Source organism: Myotis daubentonii, chromosome 11 (assembly GCF_963259705.1).
Source record: "Myotis daubentonii chromosome 11, mMyoDau2.1, whole genome shotgun sequence".
In the NCBI taxonomy this organism is placed as follows: domain Eukaryota; kingdom Metazoa; phylum Chordata; class Mammalia; order Chiroptera; family Vespertilionidae; genus Myotis; species Myotis daubentonii.
In genome coordinates this window covers 23,263,025-23,281,058 of record NC_081850.1, presented here as the reverse complement: position 1 = coordinate 23,281,058, position 18,034 = coordinate 23,263,025, and the positions used below count along the sequence as shown (strand labels likewise).

Below are 18,034 nucleotides of genomic sequence, written 5' to 3'. Positions count from 1 at the left end.
GTACACAAAAAATGTCATGTCAGTGACTGGTTGCTGTTGAGGGACACAGTGAAACTACAAACTCCAATGAACAAACAAAAGTCCCTTATGTCAAACTATTTCTTACCAGAGATAGCGACAGGCTGAAAAATATGGCTCAACACCTGGCAGAAGTTCTAGGTTTAAAAATATTTATTTGGTAATATCATTTCAAGTTAATGTCCTCTGAAGCAAAATTAATGTTTTGGTCTGTCAAAACCAATTCAAACAAATACAGTGTTTTGTTTCCAATCACCATTCTGAATGAGAGCAAACTCCTGAACACACTGTGCTTCCACCAGCATCCCTAACAGGTATGCTGACAGGATAAACTTCCCTAACCCACTAGAGAGTGAAATGTGTATTACAGGGGGATTACATACCACAGGCCAGAGAACTGAGTGGACTTTCTTTGTACGGCTTTATTGGTCTAATTAATTGCCTCTTTATGTCCTCAAACTATGCAAGATATCAAGAACAGCTAAAACAATTTTGTCATTCTAGATACATATGTGCACATGTCAAAACATGTTAAGCCCTAACCGGTTTGGCTCAGTGGATACGGCGTTGGCCTGCAGACTGAAGGGTCCCAGGTTCGATTCCAGCCAAGGGCATATACCTTAGTCACGGGCACATCCCCAGTAGGAGGTGTGCAGGAGGCAGCTGATCGATGTTTCTCTCCCATGGATGTTTCTAACTCTCTATCCCTCTCTCTCCCTTCCTCTCTGTAAAAAATCAATAAAATATATTTTTTTAAAAACATGTTAAGGACAAGAAAGTAGTATTAATTTCTTATTCAACATTAACAAAATGTGCCATGGGAATAATAAAATGTATATGTAATCAATAATTAAGTGTCCAGTAAATATATATTTTTTTGACCATATCAATTTCTATAAATGATTTTAAATCCTTTACAGAATTTTCACCAGGGGAAATGTAAATCCTCAAACTATGTCAAAAGATACAATTCAAAATTGGCTAACTTTTAAATATGTAAACTCTGATGTGGGGGAAAAAAGACATACTCTGCACATATCTATTTAATCAGCACATCTAATTAATAGTTAATACTGAATGAAAAATAAAACTTTTGTCCAAAACAACTGGCAAAGAACAAAAATAGACATTGAAGTAAAGCAAGACTGGTCCATCAGAATAGCAGAAAAGCAATTACTTTGGATGGAAATATAGGGTTTTACTACCATGAATAAAGAGAAATTAGAACTTTAAGGGAATAATTTTTTTTTTAATTCAACAATGACACAACATGGCTGCTTCGAAATTAGGTTACCTTTCATTTGCTCTCCAGTGTCTCTAAATTTTAAAATGAGGTATTTTAATTACAAATTTTGTCAGGTAAACTTCAAAATAAGCTCATGTTTCCAAATGTGCCATGCTAGATGTGAATATGGTATTTATTTAGAATTCAACTGGACTAGTTAGTTTGAGTTTGAAATCCTACAATTTTTAGTTTTAATGACTGTTGGTGTTTTCCTAGTTACTACCAAATGTCCAGGAAGAGAAATTTTCACAATCATAACTTTTTTCTTCCTTTGCTTTGACATATTTATAAAACCAAAAACAATTATTTCTAGGTACTTAATTCCACCCTCCCGGGCATGAACTGTCTCTCTTATACAGAACAACTAGAATTTTTTTAAGTGCAGTGATAATTAAAAAACATCAAAGTAAAACCAGGGTGTTTCACAGGGAACTAACAGCCGTAGTCTTTTGGCTGCCCCATGACGTATTTCTGTAGTACCACCAAGAGCTACCATAGTACCCAAATAATAGATGTACTTTCTGAATGCAGTCTTTCCTCTTTTAGGATCAGATAAATCTGTTTTAAAGGAAAACTGATAAGGACAACAACAAAAGAACAGACAAATGAGACTACTTAAAAAACTTCTGTATAGTAAAGGAAGTAATCAAACGTGTGTAAAAGCAACCTACTATATGATTGCAAATCATAATTCTGATAATGGGTTGATATACAGAATATATCAAAATACAACTCAACAATTTAAAAAACTCCAATAAAATGACAAAAATCTTGAATAGACATTTCTCCACAGAACACATACAAATGGCCAATAAGCGTAAGAAAGAAATGATGTTCAACATCACTAACCACCAGGGAAATACAAATCAAAACCACAATGAGATATCACCTCAGACTAATTAGAAAGGCCACTATTTAAAAAAAAAAGAAAGAAAGAAAGTAAGAGCTGGCAAGGATGTGAAGAAATTGGAACCCTTGGTGCACTGTTGGTGAGACTGTAAAATGGGCAGCAGCTATGTACAATAGCATGAAGTTTCCTCAGAAAGTTAAAAATAAAATTATTATAGGATCCAGCAACCCGTTTCCAGATATATATCCAAAAGAATTGGAAGCAGAAATTGAAGTTATTTGCACATCTATGTTCTGCAGCATTATTCACAATAGCCAAGAGGCAGACTCAACCTAAATGTCCATCTACAGATGAATGGGTCAAGAAAATGTGGACAAATTGTAAGCCTTAAAAAAGACGGAAATCCTGTCACCTGTTACAGCATAGGTGAACCTTGAGAATATGATGCTAAATGAAATGAGCCATTTACAGAAGGACAAATGCTACATGATCCCACTTACATTAACCATTTAAGATAACCAAACTTAGAAAATAGAATGGTGGTTGCCATGGGCTGTGTGGAGAGAGAGAAAAGGGGACTTGTTGTTCAACAAAGTTTCAATTCCACAGGATGAAAAAGTTCTAGAGATCTGTTGCACAAGACAGTTAATGCTACTATACCTTAAAAACAGTTAAGTTGTTCAATTTTTATGTTGTATGTGGGTTGCTTTTTTTTATTGATTTTAGAGAGAGAGAGGGGAAGAGGGGAGAGAGAGAGAAACTGATGTGAGAATCATCGATCAGTTGCCTCCCATATGCATGCCAACCAGGCATTGAATCCACAACCTAAGCATGTATCCTTAGTGGGAATCAAACTCACAAGCTTTTGGTGTATGTGACAACACTCCAACCAACTGAGCCAGGGTTTTATGTTGTACTAGAGGCCCGGTGACCAGGCCGGCGGGGGGGGCGGGGGAGGGAGGGCGGGGGGGGGAAGGGCGGGGGGGATCCCCTCAGTGCATCCTGCACCCTCTCCAAGCCAGGACCCCTCGGGGGATGTCCGACTTCCGGTTTAGGCCCAATCCCTGGGACATCCCTTTCACAATCCTGGACCACTGACTCCTAACTGCTCATCTGCCGGCCTGCCTGGTCACCCCTAACTGCACCTGCTGCCAGCCAGGTTGCCCCCAAATGCCCCCTCCCTGCTGGCCTGGTCGCTCCTAACTGCCCCCCCCCTGCCAGCCTGGTCACCCCTTACTGCCCCCCTGCCAGCCTGGTCACCCCCAACTGCAACCCCCCACTGGCCTGGTCACCCCTAACTACCCCCCCGCCGCCAGCCTGGTCGCCCCCAACTGCTTCCCCTGCTGGCCTGGTTGCCTCCAACTGTCCACCCCCCACTGCCGGCCTGGTCACCCCTCATGGCCCCTCTGCCGGCCTGGTCACCCCACATAGCCTGCTGTTCAGTCGTTTGGTCGACCTCACCAACCCCACTGCCGACCTGGCTGTGGGCAGCCATCTTGTGAGGGTTAATTTGCATATTACCTCTTTATTATATACGATGTGTTTTACCACAATAAAAAAAAAATGTTTAAGTAAACTGCTAAGGAACCAAGAATAGCTAAAATAATCTTTAAAAAAGGGAACGGAATTAGAAGACTCACATTTCTCAGTTGCAAACTTAATGCAAAGCTACAGTAATCAAGACAGTGTGGTATTCGCATAAGGAGAGTCATGTAGCTGAATGGAACCAAATAAGCAATCCAGAAATAAACCCTTACACCTATGGTCATATGATTCTCCACAAAGGTGCCATAGTAATTCAATGGGGAAAAGAACAGTCTTTCAACAAATGTTGCTGGGAACAACTGGAATGAAGCTAGACCCCTACTTCAAATTATACAAAAGTCAACCAAAAAGGATCAAAGATTTAAATGTAAGAGCAAAACTATAAGACTCTTGAAAGAAAATACAGGGATAAGTCAGCATGACCTTGGTTTAGACAATGGTTTCTTCATGTACCAAAAGCACAAACAACGAAAGAAAAAATTACGCCCTGGACAGTGTGGCTCAGCTGGTTGGGCATCCTCCCTGTGCACTGAAAAAGTTTGCCAGTTTGATTCCTGGTCAGGGCACATGCCTGGGTTGCAGCTGGACCCCTAACAGGGGGTGTGACGGAGGCAGCTGATGGATGTTTCTCTTTACCTCTCCCTTCTTCTCTAAAAATCAATTTCAAAGTCTTCAAAAAAAAATGTAATAAGTTGGATTTTGTCAAAATCTAAAGCTTCTATGCTTCATCAGACACCAACAAAAAAGTAAAAAGGCAACCCACAGAATGGAAGAAAATATTTGTGAATCTTCTAATAAAGGACTTGTGTCCAGAATATATAAAGAGCTTTTACAACTCAACAATGAAAAGACATATAATATAAATTTTTTAAAAAATGGCTAAAGGGCCCAGCCAGGTATGGCTCAGTGGTTGAATGTCAACCTATGAACCAGGAGGTCATGGTTAGATTACCAGTCAGGGCCACATACCCGGGGTTGCAGGCTCGATCCCCAGTTGGGGGGGTAGGGGGGTGGGGGCATGCAGGAGGCAGCCGATCAATGATTCTTGGTCATCATTGATGTTTCTATCTCTCTCTCCCTCTCCCTTCCTCTCTGAAATCAATAAAAATATATATATATTTTTAAAAATGGCTAAAGGATTTAACAGATATTTTTCTGCTGGGCAGGGAAGATGTACAAATGGCCAATAAGCATATGAAAAGATGCTTAACATTAGCCATCAGGAAAATGCAAAGCAAAACCACTTCACAACCACTAGGATGATTAAAATTAAGAGAGAGACAACAGCAAGTTTGGAGTGGATGCAGAGAGATTAGAAAGCTCACGTACTGTTGGTGGGAATGTAAAATGGTGAGGCTGCTTAGGAAAAGTGATTTGGCACTCTCTCAAAAGGTTAAAGATAAGTTGCCATATGACTTGGGAATTCCACTCCTAGGTATGGACCCAACAGAAATGAGAACAAAACACTTGTACACTCATGTTCACAGCAGCATTATTTATCTATATATATATAAAAAGCCAGCTGCTGGAATGTCTAACTGTGTAACAATCAGAATGACCAGTCACTATGACACCCACTGAGGCCAGCAAACTGGCCGGATTGGGGGGGATTTCCCCCCCCCCCCCGCCGGCCAACCTCCGGCGACCCCTCCCCCACCCCAGCCAACCCCAGCCTGATCGGTCTCTCCCACCCCGATCAGCCCGCAGCCCCTACCCTCAGTCAGCTCCACCCCCGATCAGCCCCCCACTCCAATCAGGGGCAGGGCCGGCCAGCCAACCACCCATGGCCCCTTCCCCAGGCCACTGGCCCCCAATCGGCCCCCTCCACCCCATTCGGGGGCAGGGCTGGCCGGCCCACCGCCCACAGCCCCTCTCCATGGCCGGCCCCACCCAAATCGGCCACTCACCCCAATCGGGGGTGTGACCCACTGGCCAATCACCCTCAGCCCCTCCCCTCAGCCGATCTGGCGCTGGTCGGTCTGATCAGGGCCAGTTGGCCAACCTCCCGCTGTCTCCTCCTCCTGACAGGCCAGGGCCCGATCTGCCCTAATTGGGGCCAGGCCAGTGGGACCCCACCCGTGCACAAATTCGTGCACTGAGCATCTAGTTATTCATAATAACCAGAAGGTGAAAATAACCCAAATTTCCACCAATGGATGAATGGATAAATCAAAGGTGATATATCCATAAAATGTTATATTATTAATTGTATATTTTAAAGGGGTGAATTACACAGCATATGAATTATATCTCAATCTAACTATTAAAAATATTAAGGTGTGTGACAGTATAGTCCTATCACATAAAATTGGAAAGAACATTCGAAATGGCCAAACTCACTTGTTTTACAAATGACGAAAGGGAGGTTCTCAAACCTAGATGGAATAGCATGGGGTCTGTCTGCAAACAGGGCTCTTCTCACTCTGAGTGGACAATGGTGCATCCAGTCAGCCAGCTGCACTGAGATACTGGCTGCATGGAGAGTTTTAGGATTCCCAAAGAGAGGAGCTACTGCATGGATCCCTTTCTCTTTAATTACCACATGGCTCTGGCCTATTTTCTAAGTTGTTTTGGAAAGCAGCTATGCTCACCACTATACCACCAACGCTGCACTCTAAGTTGTTTTGTTTTTGTTTTTATTTAGGGGGGGGGGGCGGGGGAGGGAGCGGTGGCCAAAATTTTAGCTCACAAGTCCCTCCTTCCTCTTCTACTTCACCCAACACAAACCATAATGAATGGAAACAGGACTACTAGAAGGGAGAAAGTTAACATACCCTTGTCTTGTCTGGAGGAAAGCCACCTGGTCACCTCAAATGATCAAGACAAATTCATCTTAAAACAATGAACACAGAACTCCCACCCAGTGGCCAAGAGACTGGAGCATGGCCCTAGGCTGGCTAGGCACTGAGCTGTCAATTACTGAATATATGTTTCACTGGAAAGGAGCATGCCACCTGAGGGAAGGAGTATGAAAAATAGCTCCTCTCTCTTCCCTGAAACAAAGACAATTAAGCCCTTTAAAACAGTCACAAGACACCATAAAAAGCTTACCAGAGAAAGCATCAAATACAACTATTAAAAAGTGAAACGTGGCTTTTTAAAAAAAAAAGGTAAGGTCAAGTAAAAATTACAAATAACTTTATAAGGATTGGTAATAAATCATGAATATGTTTGCAAAGTTATTGGCGAGCCCCCAGAGAGCTTGGAAAACTGACAAGAATTATTTAAATTAGAAAGACCAAAATATTTTTTATCCACTCTTGGTAACAAAGTTTTCCTAGTTAAAAAACAAATAATAAACTTTTGGGTAGAGAGAGATGAAGGTGTGGTAATTTACCATTTTCTATTCAAATGTTTGGAGAGTTCTTAAAAAGTAACTCTATGAATCTTCTAAGATGTTGAAGTAATATCTTCCGATCCAAAAATTACAAATATTCGTCTTTATTATTATTTGAAAATGACCCAATGATAACTGTATTTTTTCCTTTACATCGAGGCAGCAAGGCCAATGCATTTCTAAATAATCAAATCATTAACAGCAGAGGGAAATCCAAAGGGGAAAAGAGTACCATAGGAAAATTAATAAGCCACATTATTTTTATACATATTTTAAATATATATTTGGCATTGACGAAATATCGCAATTCTTTCCTAGATATGTAAGAACTAAGATAAATTATGTGAATGATTCAGGTCATATAAAAATTGTTCTAATACACTAAATAGTCACCAGAAATCACACTTTTCTCCTCTGAAAAATTAAAAATGAAAATAAGACTTTCCAATGCTGTCAAACGTATTCAATTTTCCCCTCAAATGAAGTTTAGATGAAAACAATGTGACTGACAAGCTCCGCACAGGCAAACCTTGGCAGCCCTCAACTCTGTCTATCTCCTTGGCCTGTTAAGCAAAATTCCTTCACAAACTGTTGGTCTTTGCAATAACTCCTACAAAGCTCATTACTGCCAGTGCCGGCCTATCCCCCATGTTGTGCATTTATCCCAGGGATGCATATCAACATGTGGCACATGTCCTTGACATGCACAGAAGAGCTGCACCCCAGGACAGCAGTGTGCGCGACAATAGTGCCGACTCTCACTTCTTTATGGTTGCTGGGATGTAACCGAGAAATCTAATAACTGTGACAGTGGGGCCTTTCGGTTTTTCCCTGCCTTTCTAGACAGTGAAGCTGCACAGACACTAATGAAAGGTTAAATGAATAGGAATAGCTGACAAGAGGTACAATAAAGAAGGAGCTTGGTAATCCACAGACACTGAGCAGAGATCCTTGGCTCAAGCAGAGAAAGGACAGCACATCGTCGAGTCACAATATTTAAAACAGCTTGCTATACACAGAGGCTTTTGTGTCTGGGTACACGTCTGGCTTCGGACTAGAAAAAAAAAGATACTGAAAAGGAATTTCAGCATGGGGCACTTTGGCAAATGTAAGGTCATAATAAGAGAAAAAATGTTTTGTGTGGGTTGTTACATCTTTGTACTAAACACACACACACACAAAAAGCAGGGACTATGAACTCACGAACCACAAGTTCCAAGACAATACTATACATTTTGATAAATATTAAATACTATATCTAGAGGGCTGGTTTGATGCAATTCCCACTGGTAAGATACACATGCAGTGACTCATGTAACAGTTCCACATTCTGCCTTCCTGATGGAAGGATTCCTGATACTCATTTTAGAGTTTTACAGTCAAGTTCTAGTCTTTTGTGAACGTGATTTGTTACAAATATCACCAAAACTCTCAAGCCATCTTCCTTCCACTCAATGCAAAACTTCCCAGCAGTTTACTGTAAGGAAACTGAATCTGTATGCTAGCAATGTGTGACGTGCAAGGCAAACTTTTTGTAATTTCAAGTGACTGCAAAGTGAAATGTCCTCAAATAGAATTCTTAGTTATTACATTTGGTTTGTTAGTGCCCTTCTGAACTATACCTTAATGGAAGGTTGTCTTCCTTGGGAAACTGATTTTAAATTATAATAGAAAGATTATTTAAACCACCAAGGGGGAAAAATGCTCCAGATTATCAGGAAACATAAAGCAAAAAGAAAAAAATGACTTTGTTAGGTAGACTTTTTTTAAAAAAAGAAAAAAAAGTTATAACTCTTCTATGGCAAACCTTAAAAATGGCCTATCTGTAAAATCGTTCCTATGCATAGACATGAGTTAGAATATAGGTTTACAATAAATGGTAAAAGCATACTGAGAACATGTTTTAAAACAAGGGAGCCTCTTTGAACAGCCAAATTAAATTATAGCTGAACCCTTGAGTGTACTGAGGGTTCTAATAAGCAACAAATAAAGACTTTTATTGGCTAGCAATATAATGAGAGCTACTGTTCAAGAGATGAAAAAAAAGGCAAATCTGGGTAGTTTATCTCACTGGATTATATTATTTACTTAAATCGCAAATAAGTTTGTCCAAAGTAAGGCTACTGAAAACTAGTATATACATATTAAAGAACAATTATGGTCAATGACTCTTGAATGTAAATATATCACCATTTTTAGTGGTAAGACTGAAATTAAACAACAAATACTGAACTTAATACCACTTGAGTTCTATTTCTTTAAATTTAACATATTTATTGATTCCTAATATAAATGGTTTACTATTTATGCTTATACCATGAAGCATTTATCTTAAAGGGGATGTCTCTCCAGAGTACGGCAGTTGTGTGTAGAACTACTTCAAAACCATTATTTACAGAAAGGAGGTTGTCTTTAAGTGAACTGAAAGGAGGTATCCATCCCCTTCCTCAGTGACTTGGAAGGAAGTTACAGTTAATAGAACTTGGAAGGTTGGCCTCCTAACAGGAGAACTCCCTTCAGTTAACAAAACGATAAACAGACCTTAGCAAACCAAATCAGACTTATAATGTATTTGGTTGCATTTTGCTTGATCTTCAAATAACCTAAAAGGTAGAACTTAGAAATCTTAGCAGACTACTTGATCACTTTTCTTACAGGAAGTTCTGTTGCTGCTGTCACAGCTTTAAAAAAAAAAAAAAAAAAAAACTAAAAAAAACTAAACACCAAACCTACAATAGCCCCTCCAAACCTAAACACTACGCCAGCATGCCAATATTCTTTATGCACTTTTTCTACAACCTTCTGATTGCCAGAGTGATTTTTTTTTTAACCTTAAATATGTCCAATAAAATCATGAGGCTCCCTCTAGCTCTTCAGAATGGAGTTTACTAACCAATGACCCTATGTAATTTCCATCCAGCAAGGAAGATTTGAAAAGGCTGCCTCCCCTTCTACAAGGAATGTTTTCAACTGTTTCTTGTAAAGATGTAGATGGTAAATGAGACCATCTGCACAGGAATTCAGAAAACACTGCTCCTTATATCCACCTCAAGTTGAGAATCTATTAATTGCCTCCAACCTACGCTTTATATACAAAATTCTATAATAAAACCTTAACCTGTTTTAAACTATCTCTACATTCCCAACTTAGATTTACCCATCTTGCTAAAATCAATTTTAATCTCAAAAAACAAGTAACAACATATATTAACATCCATACCAAATTCAAACTTGTGATCTGGTCTCAGTTCTAAAAACCTACATTTAAATGCAGGATCAAAAAAAAAAATTAAGTATTATTAAGAGTGTATCTGTGGGGCTTATGGGAAACAAAGATGCTCATGGTAATTTGTAGAAAACACTTCCATGTGCCATATTTATACACAACACTGGTAATGACTTTTTTATTGTTTAATCTTTTCTGCTATTCAGTATTGGACACTTCGGGATTGTAGTTATTTAGAAGACTATAAATAATATAGTTGAAAAATGCCATTGATAGTTAGTCTGTCTTACAATAGCCATAAAAGCCACACAGTCCACTGGCCAATCGTTTCAAACAAGTGAGTATGAAAAATGCTAAATCGAACTCCTCATACTCACTAGGACCATCTTTCAAATACTTAAGGAATATTTAAAATGGTGTGGAACCCTAACTGTAAAATTAAAAATAAAGGGGACCACTAACTTCAAGTCATCACCTATTTTGGACTCCCTTAATAGAAGACACATTCCCAGGAACAACAAAAAGAACAGCTCCCTCCGCCTCCCAACCCCCGCCCCTTTTTGAGCCAGTGTCCAATTTCTTCTTTTCTGAACAGCTGTATTATCCAACTTAAGTTGCTCTGCTAATTTCAGTCCCACAAGGACTAACTTGGAAGGCAAAAAAATACAAGAAAAGATCAATTTGCTGGGAAAGATCAAATGAGAAAACTGTGGGGACAGCACCAGGTCAGCGTGTGGAGAACTAAGCAGACCTGTTCTTCATTAACTGCAGCTCTCGGGGGATGTCACACACTACCTGTCCATGGGCTTTATTGAACCGCCTAACCCGCCTCTCTGTTCCATTCTTCTGGGCCCAAGTGAATCATATCCTGCTGCTGACAAGTTAGCAGGGGACTGCGGCTGCAACATGAAAGTACTTTTCTTTCTTGTCTAAATCAGGCAGATTTTTGAAAAGACGACACAGCATTGACTCGTGACATGGCAAGATGAAACGAGAGGTCTGGGCCGGTCTTGGAGCTGTGCAGATAAAAGTAATCAAATGACACTCCTGGAATGCAAATTGGCATTCTTGACTGCAGCAATTGCACAACCATGAAACATCCCTGACAGCAAGCAAGATTAGGACAAAATGTTATGTAAAGCACTGAACTCAAAAACTCTCACTTGAAAACTCAAAACTGTAACACTTACATTTTAATACAGCAACAGTCAGCTCTGCTTTTGTCTGCTTCTTTCTGTAATCACACATCCCTGCCTGACAGACATCTTAACATTTCAGGTAAGGGGGGAGGGGGGAGAATGAGTATTTGGAATGTATAACTGCTACTAATATTTTCTTAATATGTATGGTTTAAAATCCCAAGGTTGCTTTTTTTCCCCAAGTTCAACAAGCAAACAACTCTCAACTGAAAATGCTCAAGGGGTGAAAAAAAAAAAAAAAGTCAGTTTCGAACTTTTCTCACAAGATTCTCAGAGTCAGGCTCAGCCTCACTTCCCCCAGGTGAAGATACTCCAGAACACTTTGGTAAAGTGATTAGCAATCTGGATTTTAAATACTCTGCTCTCTGGGAACAGAAGAGTAGCTACAACTGAGAACTTCATTAAGGCTGACCACTTTAAATGAAACCGCTACAAACAAAACACAGATACCCTAGAAAGGTTCCTAAGAGATTTTGGGGGTGATTCCAAAGGGTAAAGGAAGTGCTATTAGCTTGTACCTCACTCCCCGTGAGTTACGTCCTCAGATCAGACACACTACATAAGAAATAAATTCCCCCCCTAAAAGCATGCATGTGTGTGCACAGGCACCTCTGAAACTGCAGAACATAAAGCAGCGGGTGACAAACGGGTTTTGTCACTGTTCAAAGTGACCAGTATTCGGAAATAGAGGTGCAGACAACTAGCAGCCAGGCTAAGGGAAAAGGGAAGAAAAAGAATACCTACAACCGGCTTTTACAGTGTTCCTGTGTTCAATGCCGCTAGAAGAAAAAAAAAAAACTCTCAAGCGCTAAACAGATATATTTAATATTCTGTTTTGACGCCTCCACTTAAACACAGGTTCCAACCACTGTAACTGTCCACGAAGTACATAAAAAATAATAATGAAATAGGCCACTTTCTGCCACTGTAATCCCGGGCACACAGGATTATCTTGTGATGTCTTTTGTGCATCCCTTCCTCAACAGCCTGACTCTAGGGTAACTGGGAAGCACCATAAATCGCACGCTGCTTTCAAAACCACTTTAATTTCTGTCAGCCTTACTGTAACCACAGTCCTGGGCGCACGCTCTTTTTGCCTGTGTGCCTGCATTTGACAGTCGCATCGCCTACCCTCCGGTCTTGACTTTGATCACTGAAACAAGGGATGTCACACCAAGGGGAACGGAAGAGGGGGAAATGCCAACCCGCTACCTGCCTTTTCCTTACATATGCCATCTACATGCGGAGCAGCCTGTGGGATCCCCCAGCGGGGGCCACAGCAGCAGCAGCACTGGGTGGAAGCAAACTAAAAGGCAGGGAGTGGTCCAGCCCCATTCCTCACAAATCGCTTCCCCGAGAGCGGACCGAGCGCCCGTCCCCGTCCGCGGGCGAACCGACTGCGCACCGCCTCGCCGGCCGGAGCCGCTTCCAGCGCAGCCGGGCTGTGCTGGCATCTCGCTCCGCAGCCTTCCCTTCGCCGCCGCCACTTGCACTTGGAACTTATTTATTTTTTTCATCTCAACCTCACTTCACAGGGGATTACACCTAGTTTTTTTTGGGGGGGAGGGGGTATTATTATTATTCTGCCCCCTCTCCGGGCCCCAAATGCCACCCTGCGGTCCACGTGTAAGTAAAGCACATCGGCTCCTCCAGAAACGGCACCTCAAAATCTCTCCCTCTCTGGGGTTCCTTTTCTTGCCTGCGCTTTGCACATTCTTCCTACAACCTCCAGGAGCACTTCCTACAATTTCCTCATTTGCAAAGGGAAGTTTTTCTCCCCCCCGCAACGTGAGGGCGAGGGGAGGGCACGGCTAAGGTGCGGGGGACTCGGTGGCCGCGTCCGCCTTCCCCGCGCGGCGCACCAGCGCGCCCCGGCGCCCACGCCCCGCCGCCAGTCCCTCACTCGCGGGCAAGTTTCAAAAGTTCCCGTTCTCTCCAAAGCTTTCCTCTCCGCCCCGGCTCCTTCCAGCGCTCCATTCATCCCCCGCCTCCCCCGGCCCGGCCCCCCCGGCCCGTCCCCAACTCCCAGGAGCCTGCCGCTCACCTTTCCCCGGCAGCCGCGAGAGGGGGCGACGTTCCCAGCGCCCCTCGCACTCCCTCCCACCTGGAACTCTCCTCGCAAACTTGGGCCAAGTTTAGAGGGGATTTCGGGGGCACAGCAGGGGCCAGGTTGGACTGGGGTTCCCCTCCCCTGCCCGCCCCCCTCACCACCCCCTCCACCCTCTCCCTGCCGGACTTGGGGAAAACACGGCCCCCCGGGCGGCCGGGGGCTCACCGCTCCCGAAGTCTCGAATAGAAAAGGAAAGGAGGGTGGAAACTTCTTACCATCTCCGCATGCTGGTTGTCAAGTGCAGCCCCCGCCTCTTGGTCTCCTCTTAGCGGCCGCGCCTGGACCAGCCCCTCGGCCGCCGCTCGCTCCTCCGTCTCGGCCTTTCTTTCCCTCCCCCTCCCGGCTTCCTCCGGCCGCCGCGCTCGCCGCCTCCGCCTCTCCCCGCCCGCCCGCCCGCGCGCGCCCTCGCCGCGGCCCCTCGGCGCTCAGGTGACTGATTTACACACGCGCCCCGGTCGCCCTCGCTCCCCGAGTCGGAGCCTGCGGCGCTCCCCCGGCTCCACAGGACAAAAAAAAAGAAAAAGGAACGGACCGTCGCGGGAGGGGGCTGCTGCGGGGGGCGGGGGGGGCGAGGAGGGGGGGATGGCGGTCGGGGGCCGGGCGAGGTGACTTAGGGCGGATTCGCCGGCCCCACCAGCGAGAGTCTCCCCTCCGCGGAATTGTCGCGACTACAATGTTGCTTCCCTTTTTGCACAATAAAGTCGGGTTGGTTTTGCTGTTGTTTGTCCTCGGGTGTCTGGGGGTTTCGCGAAGGAGCGTGTATATTTCTCCCTCCCGCCTGGTAACTTCCCCCCCGCCCCCCCGGCTCTTTCTGGGGATGGAAAACAACTTGGGCGACCCCGGGGGGTGCGGGCGTGGACGTGGAGGTGGCCGCTAGCGCCCAGCTGTCAAAAGGGAGCGAGCAGAGGCGGGGAGGGGCGGCTGCGGACGCCGAGGAAAGGGCGCGAACTTTATTCCGACTGCAGCCACCCGACCCGCCGCGGCGCTTTCCTTTTCGGGCGCTCGCCCGCCGCCGTCCCCTTTGCCCAGTTCCTCCTCCCGAGCCGTCGTGGCTCTTTCCCCCTTTTCCTCTTCCTCTTCCGCGCCCCCCACCCCCAACCCCCGCGCTGGGGAGACGGCGAGGGAAGCCGAGGGAAGCCAAGGGAACCCCGGGGAACAGAAAGTCGGGACGAGAACGTGCTGGGCGAAAAGGCAAAAAGTTGCGCGCAGCTGGGAGGGGGGGAAAAAAGTTTTTGGTGGCGGCGTGTTTGGAGCCGGCCAAGACGCCGGCTTGCGGCGAGGGCTTCCTTCCCCTTCCCCGGGTCTGGGCCGCGGGCCTGGCGCTGCAGAGACGGAAGGGGACTGCCGCCGCCGCGGGCGCCCGCGGGGGAGGACCGGCCACCTCTGCGGACGGCACTCGGCCGACCCGAGGCGCCCTGTCCCGGAGACGCAGAAACGCAGGCTGCGGGCTCCGCGCGCACACGCCTGCAGCTGAAGGACGTTTCTTCAATGCAGGCAAAACACACTCCCTGGCCGCAAGGAGGGGAGGCGGGCGACTTTAATCATCTTTCTAACGTACGTTCTGGGCCAAAAACATCTCCGCCGTGTGCAGATTTATCATCGCTAGAGCAAACTTCCCGCTTATCTGACGTGGGAGGAAGGCACAGGTTTCAAGCACACTCCCCGAGCACTTAGACAGCAGCGTCCGCCAAGGCGAAGACTCGCTTGGCAGAACAACAGGTCCGGTTACCGGTTACCACTGCGAAGCTAAAACCGTCCCTCCTTTCAGTCTTCCCCGGAGCAGAGGGCGGTAGACACTGTTTAACTGCACTCAGAGGTCAGAATGCAATTCCTTTTCAAAGATGCAGCCCTGGAATTGCCTACGTTGTTGTCTTTGATGTACAGTCTGGTCTTAAGTTTAACAGAAAATTTTTCACAATAATTCACAATTTTTTTTTTTTTTCAGGAGCCACGACTGAGGAGAGACTAGGGCCCAAGTAGCCACAGCTGGTCTGTGATTAGGCTTCTTACGCACGTGGATGGAGCTTTTTAATGGCGAGGCCATCACACCTGCAGGGCAGCCTACTGATTGGGTCCCAATTCCTGGCTGTTTTTAAAGGCCCTTTCAAAGCAGAGTTCAAGTCAAGTCCTGTGTGAATTCTGTGCATCCTCTTGCTGTGGAAAGGCTTGTCAGGTAAACACTTATGCCACGTTATTTATAGTGACTACCTTAACAGTTCTAGGCACATGGTTCATCTGGAGGCTTCTAGGGGGAACCAGAAGGTTACTTCTCTCACAATACTATGAAAATATACACTAGATATCTAATGACTCTGTATAGATGCATGATAGCTAAGAAGGCTCATCTTTAAATTATTTGATTAAGGTGTGGAGCATGTTCCCTTATTCTGTAAACATCACTGTAACATCATCCTGTAGTTTGAAGACACTGATTACACAAGGGATAATGACGACCAAATGTGCCTTCTGAGCAACTGAGGGTCGTCACAAGAATCCTTCGGAAATGAGCCAAGTTGCAGTGTGTGTTCCTGTATTATGGAGAGACGAGAAAAGCTAACTTCAGAGGCATTACCCATACAAATCCATTCATACACTTACCGCTTTGGACAAGTAACGGACCAGCAATTGCCAAACAGTTGTATTCACACTGTGCATTTTGGGCCGCACACCTACACTGGCCAACAGGCAGAAGTCATTCCACATCAAACAACCTGTAATTTAAATTCCCCTGATTGGACTCAGATCTGCTTTTGATATTGGCATGCAAACAATTTATGTGAAGTGAGCGGTGTCTATTGGGGTCCTGTACCTTTCTAGAGAGCCCTCATGATAAAGATTGGGAATGTGTTAGGCTGAAGAGCAGCCCTTGGAGAAGGTGGAAGAATTTATAGAAGCAAAGCCTGGCACATAATATAATTTCAATCTCTTATTTCCTCCAGTGGGTTTGTATGGCAATTCAAAATAAACCTTAAGTCCTTTCGATGTCCTAGAACCGTGGTCGGCAAACTGCGGCTCCCGAGCCACATGCGGCTCTTTGGCCCCTTGTGTGTGGCTCTTCCTAAGCCTTAGGAGTACCCTAATTAAGTTAATAACAGTGTACCTACCTATATAGTTTAAGTTTTAAAAATTTGGCTCTCAAAAGAAATTTCAATCGCTGTACTGTTGATATTTGGCTCTGTTGACTAATGAGTTTGCCGACCACTTAATAATTTGCACCTCCCTGACCCTGTCAGCTGTTGTTTTTTTTCCTTCCCCTTGTACATGACATTAAGTCACGCTGGCTTCTTTCTGTCCTCCTACCTTGCCAGACTCCTTCCTGACATTTGCCCCTGCTGTTCTCTACCTGAAATACTCCCACATTTCCCAGCGGTTCCTTCTTACACATCTCAGCTCTAACTTCCCTTCTTCAGACTAATTAAAGTAGCTCTTTGCACACCATCTGAAATACCCCTCACACTTCTTTTTTTTTTTTGTCCCTCACCCAAGGATATGCTATTGATTTTAGTGAGGGAAAGGGAAAGAGAGAGAGAAAAAAACATCAATTGGTTGCATTCTCTAAGTGTCCTCATTGGGGATCATACCCAAACATAGGTATGTGCTCTACACAACCTTTTGGTATATGGGACGACACTCCAACCAATTGAGCCACACCAGCCATGGCCTTCTCACACTTTCTTCCATTACTTTCCCTTAGTAATATCTGAAATTGTCTTATGTATGAGCTTGTTTTTCTTCAACTAAAATGTAAGAAACTTCCTAGGGGCAAGAGCTGTATCCACCTTGTTTGCATATATATATATATATATATATATATAGCCCATAAAGAAGTGCCAGGCACAAACTAAACTCTTAGAAATATTGTTTGAATTAAGGAAGAAATGTGAACATCATTGCACTGTATAGGTTATCACCTTAAGGTCATCACCTTAAAGCCAGACAGGTTCACTCTAGGAATATGGAAACAAAATGTTCCCTATCTGTTCTTTGGTGATGGCCCAAATTTTTGACTTGCACCAGAGGTCCTCAAAGTGTGGTCTGGGCAGCCCTGTGAATCCCCAAGACCCTCTTAAGAGGACCAGGAAGTCAAAACTATTTTTATGATTTGCCTTTCCACTCACATTTTTTTATGAATGTACACCAGTTTTCCAGAGATAATGTGACATATGATATCACAACAGATTGAATGCAGAAGCAGATGCAAAAATTCACCTGTCTTTTCTAATATCAGACCTTGAAGAGATTTGCCAAAAATGTAAGTCAATGCCACGCTTCTGATTTTTTGTTTTTGTTTTGGAAAACAGTCAATTTTTTTAAATTTTAAAATGTGTACATATGTATTTATTTCCTATTGTTGCTGTAACAAATTACCACAGGTTTAGTGGCTTAAACAACACAAATTTAGTATCTTATAATTCTGGAGTTCCAAAGTCTGAAATTGGCTTCACTAAGTTAAAATCAAGGTGT

At 44.0% G+C, this 18,034-nt stretch overlaps 1 protein-coding gene across 13 annotated transcripts in view; it reads right to left on the bottom strand.

Annotated features, from left to right (window-relative positions):
• The window catches only part of BNC2 (basonuclin zinc finger protein 2), a 439,130-nt gene extending 425,035 nt beyond the window's left edge, over nucleotides 1-14,095 (bottom strand). For 3 of the 13 annotated variants that reach the window (XM_059656599.1, XM_059656612.1, XM_059656611.1), the window contains exon 1: nucleotides 13,786-14,092. In XM_059656599.1, the coding sequence (XP_059512582.1) occupies nucleotides 13,786-13,788 (3 nt within the window). In that variant the 5' untranslated portion in view covers nucleotides 13,789-14,092. Of the gene's footprint in view, nucleotides 1-13,785 lie in introns of all 13 variants that reach the window. The other 10 variants (XM_059656601.1, XM_059656600.1, XM_059656605.1 and 7 more) reach the window with 6 other exon arrangements.
• Between the last annotated feature and the right edge of the window lie 3,939 nt (nucleotides 14,096-18,034).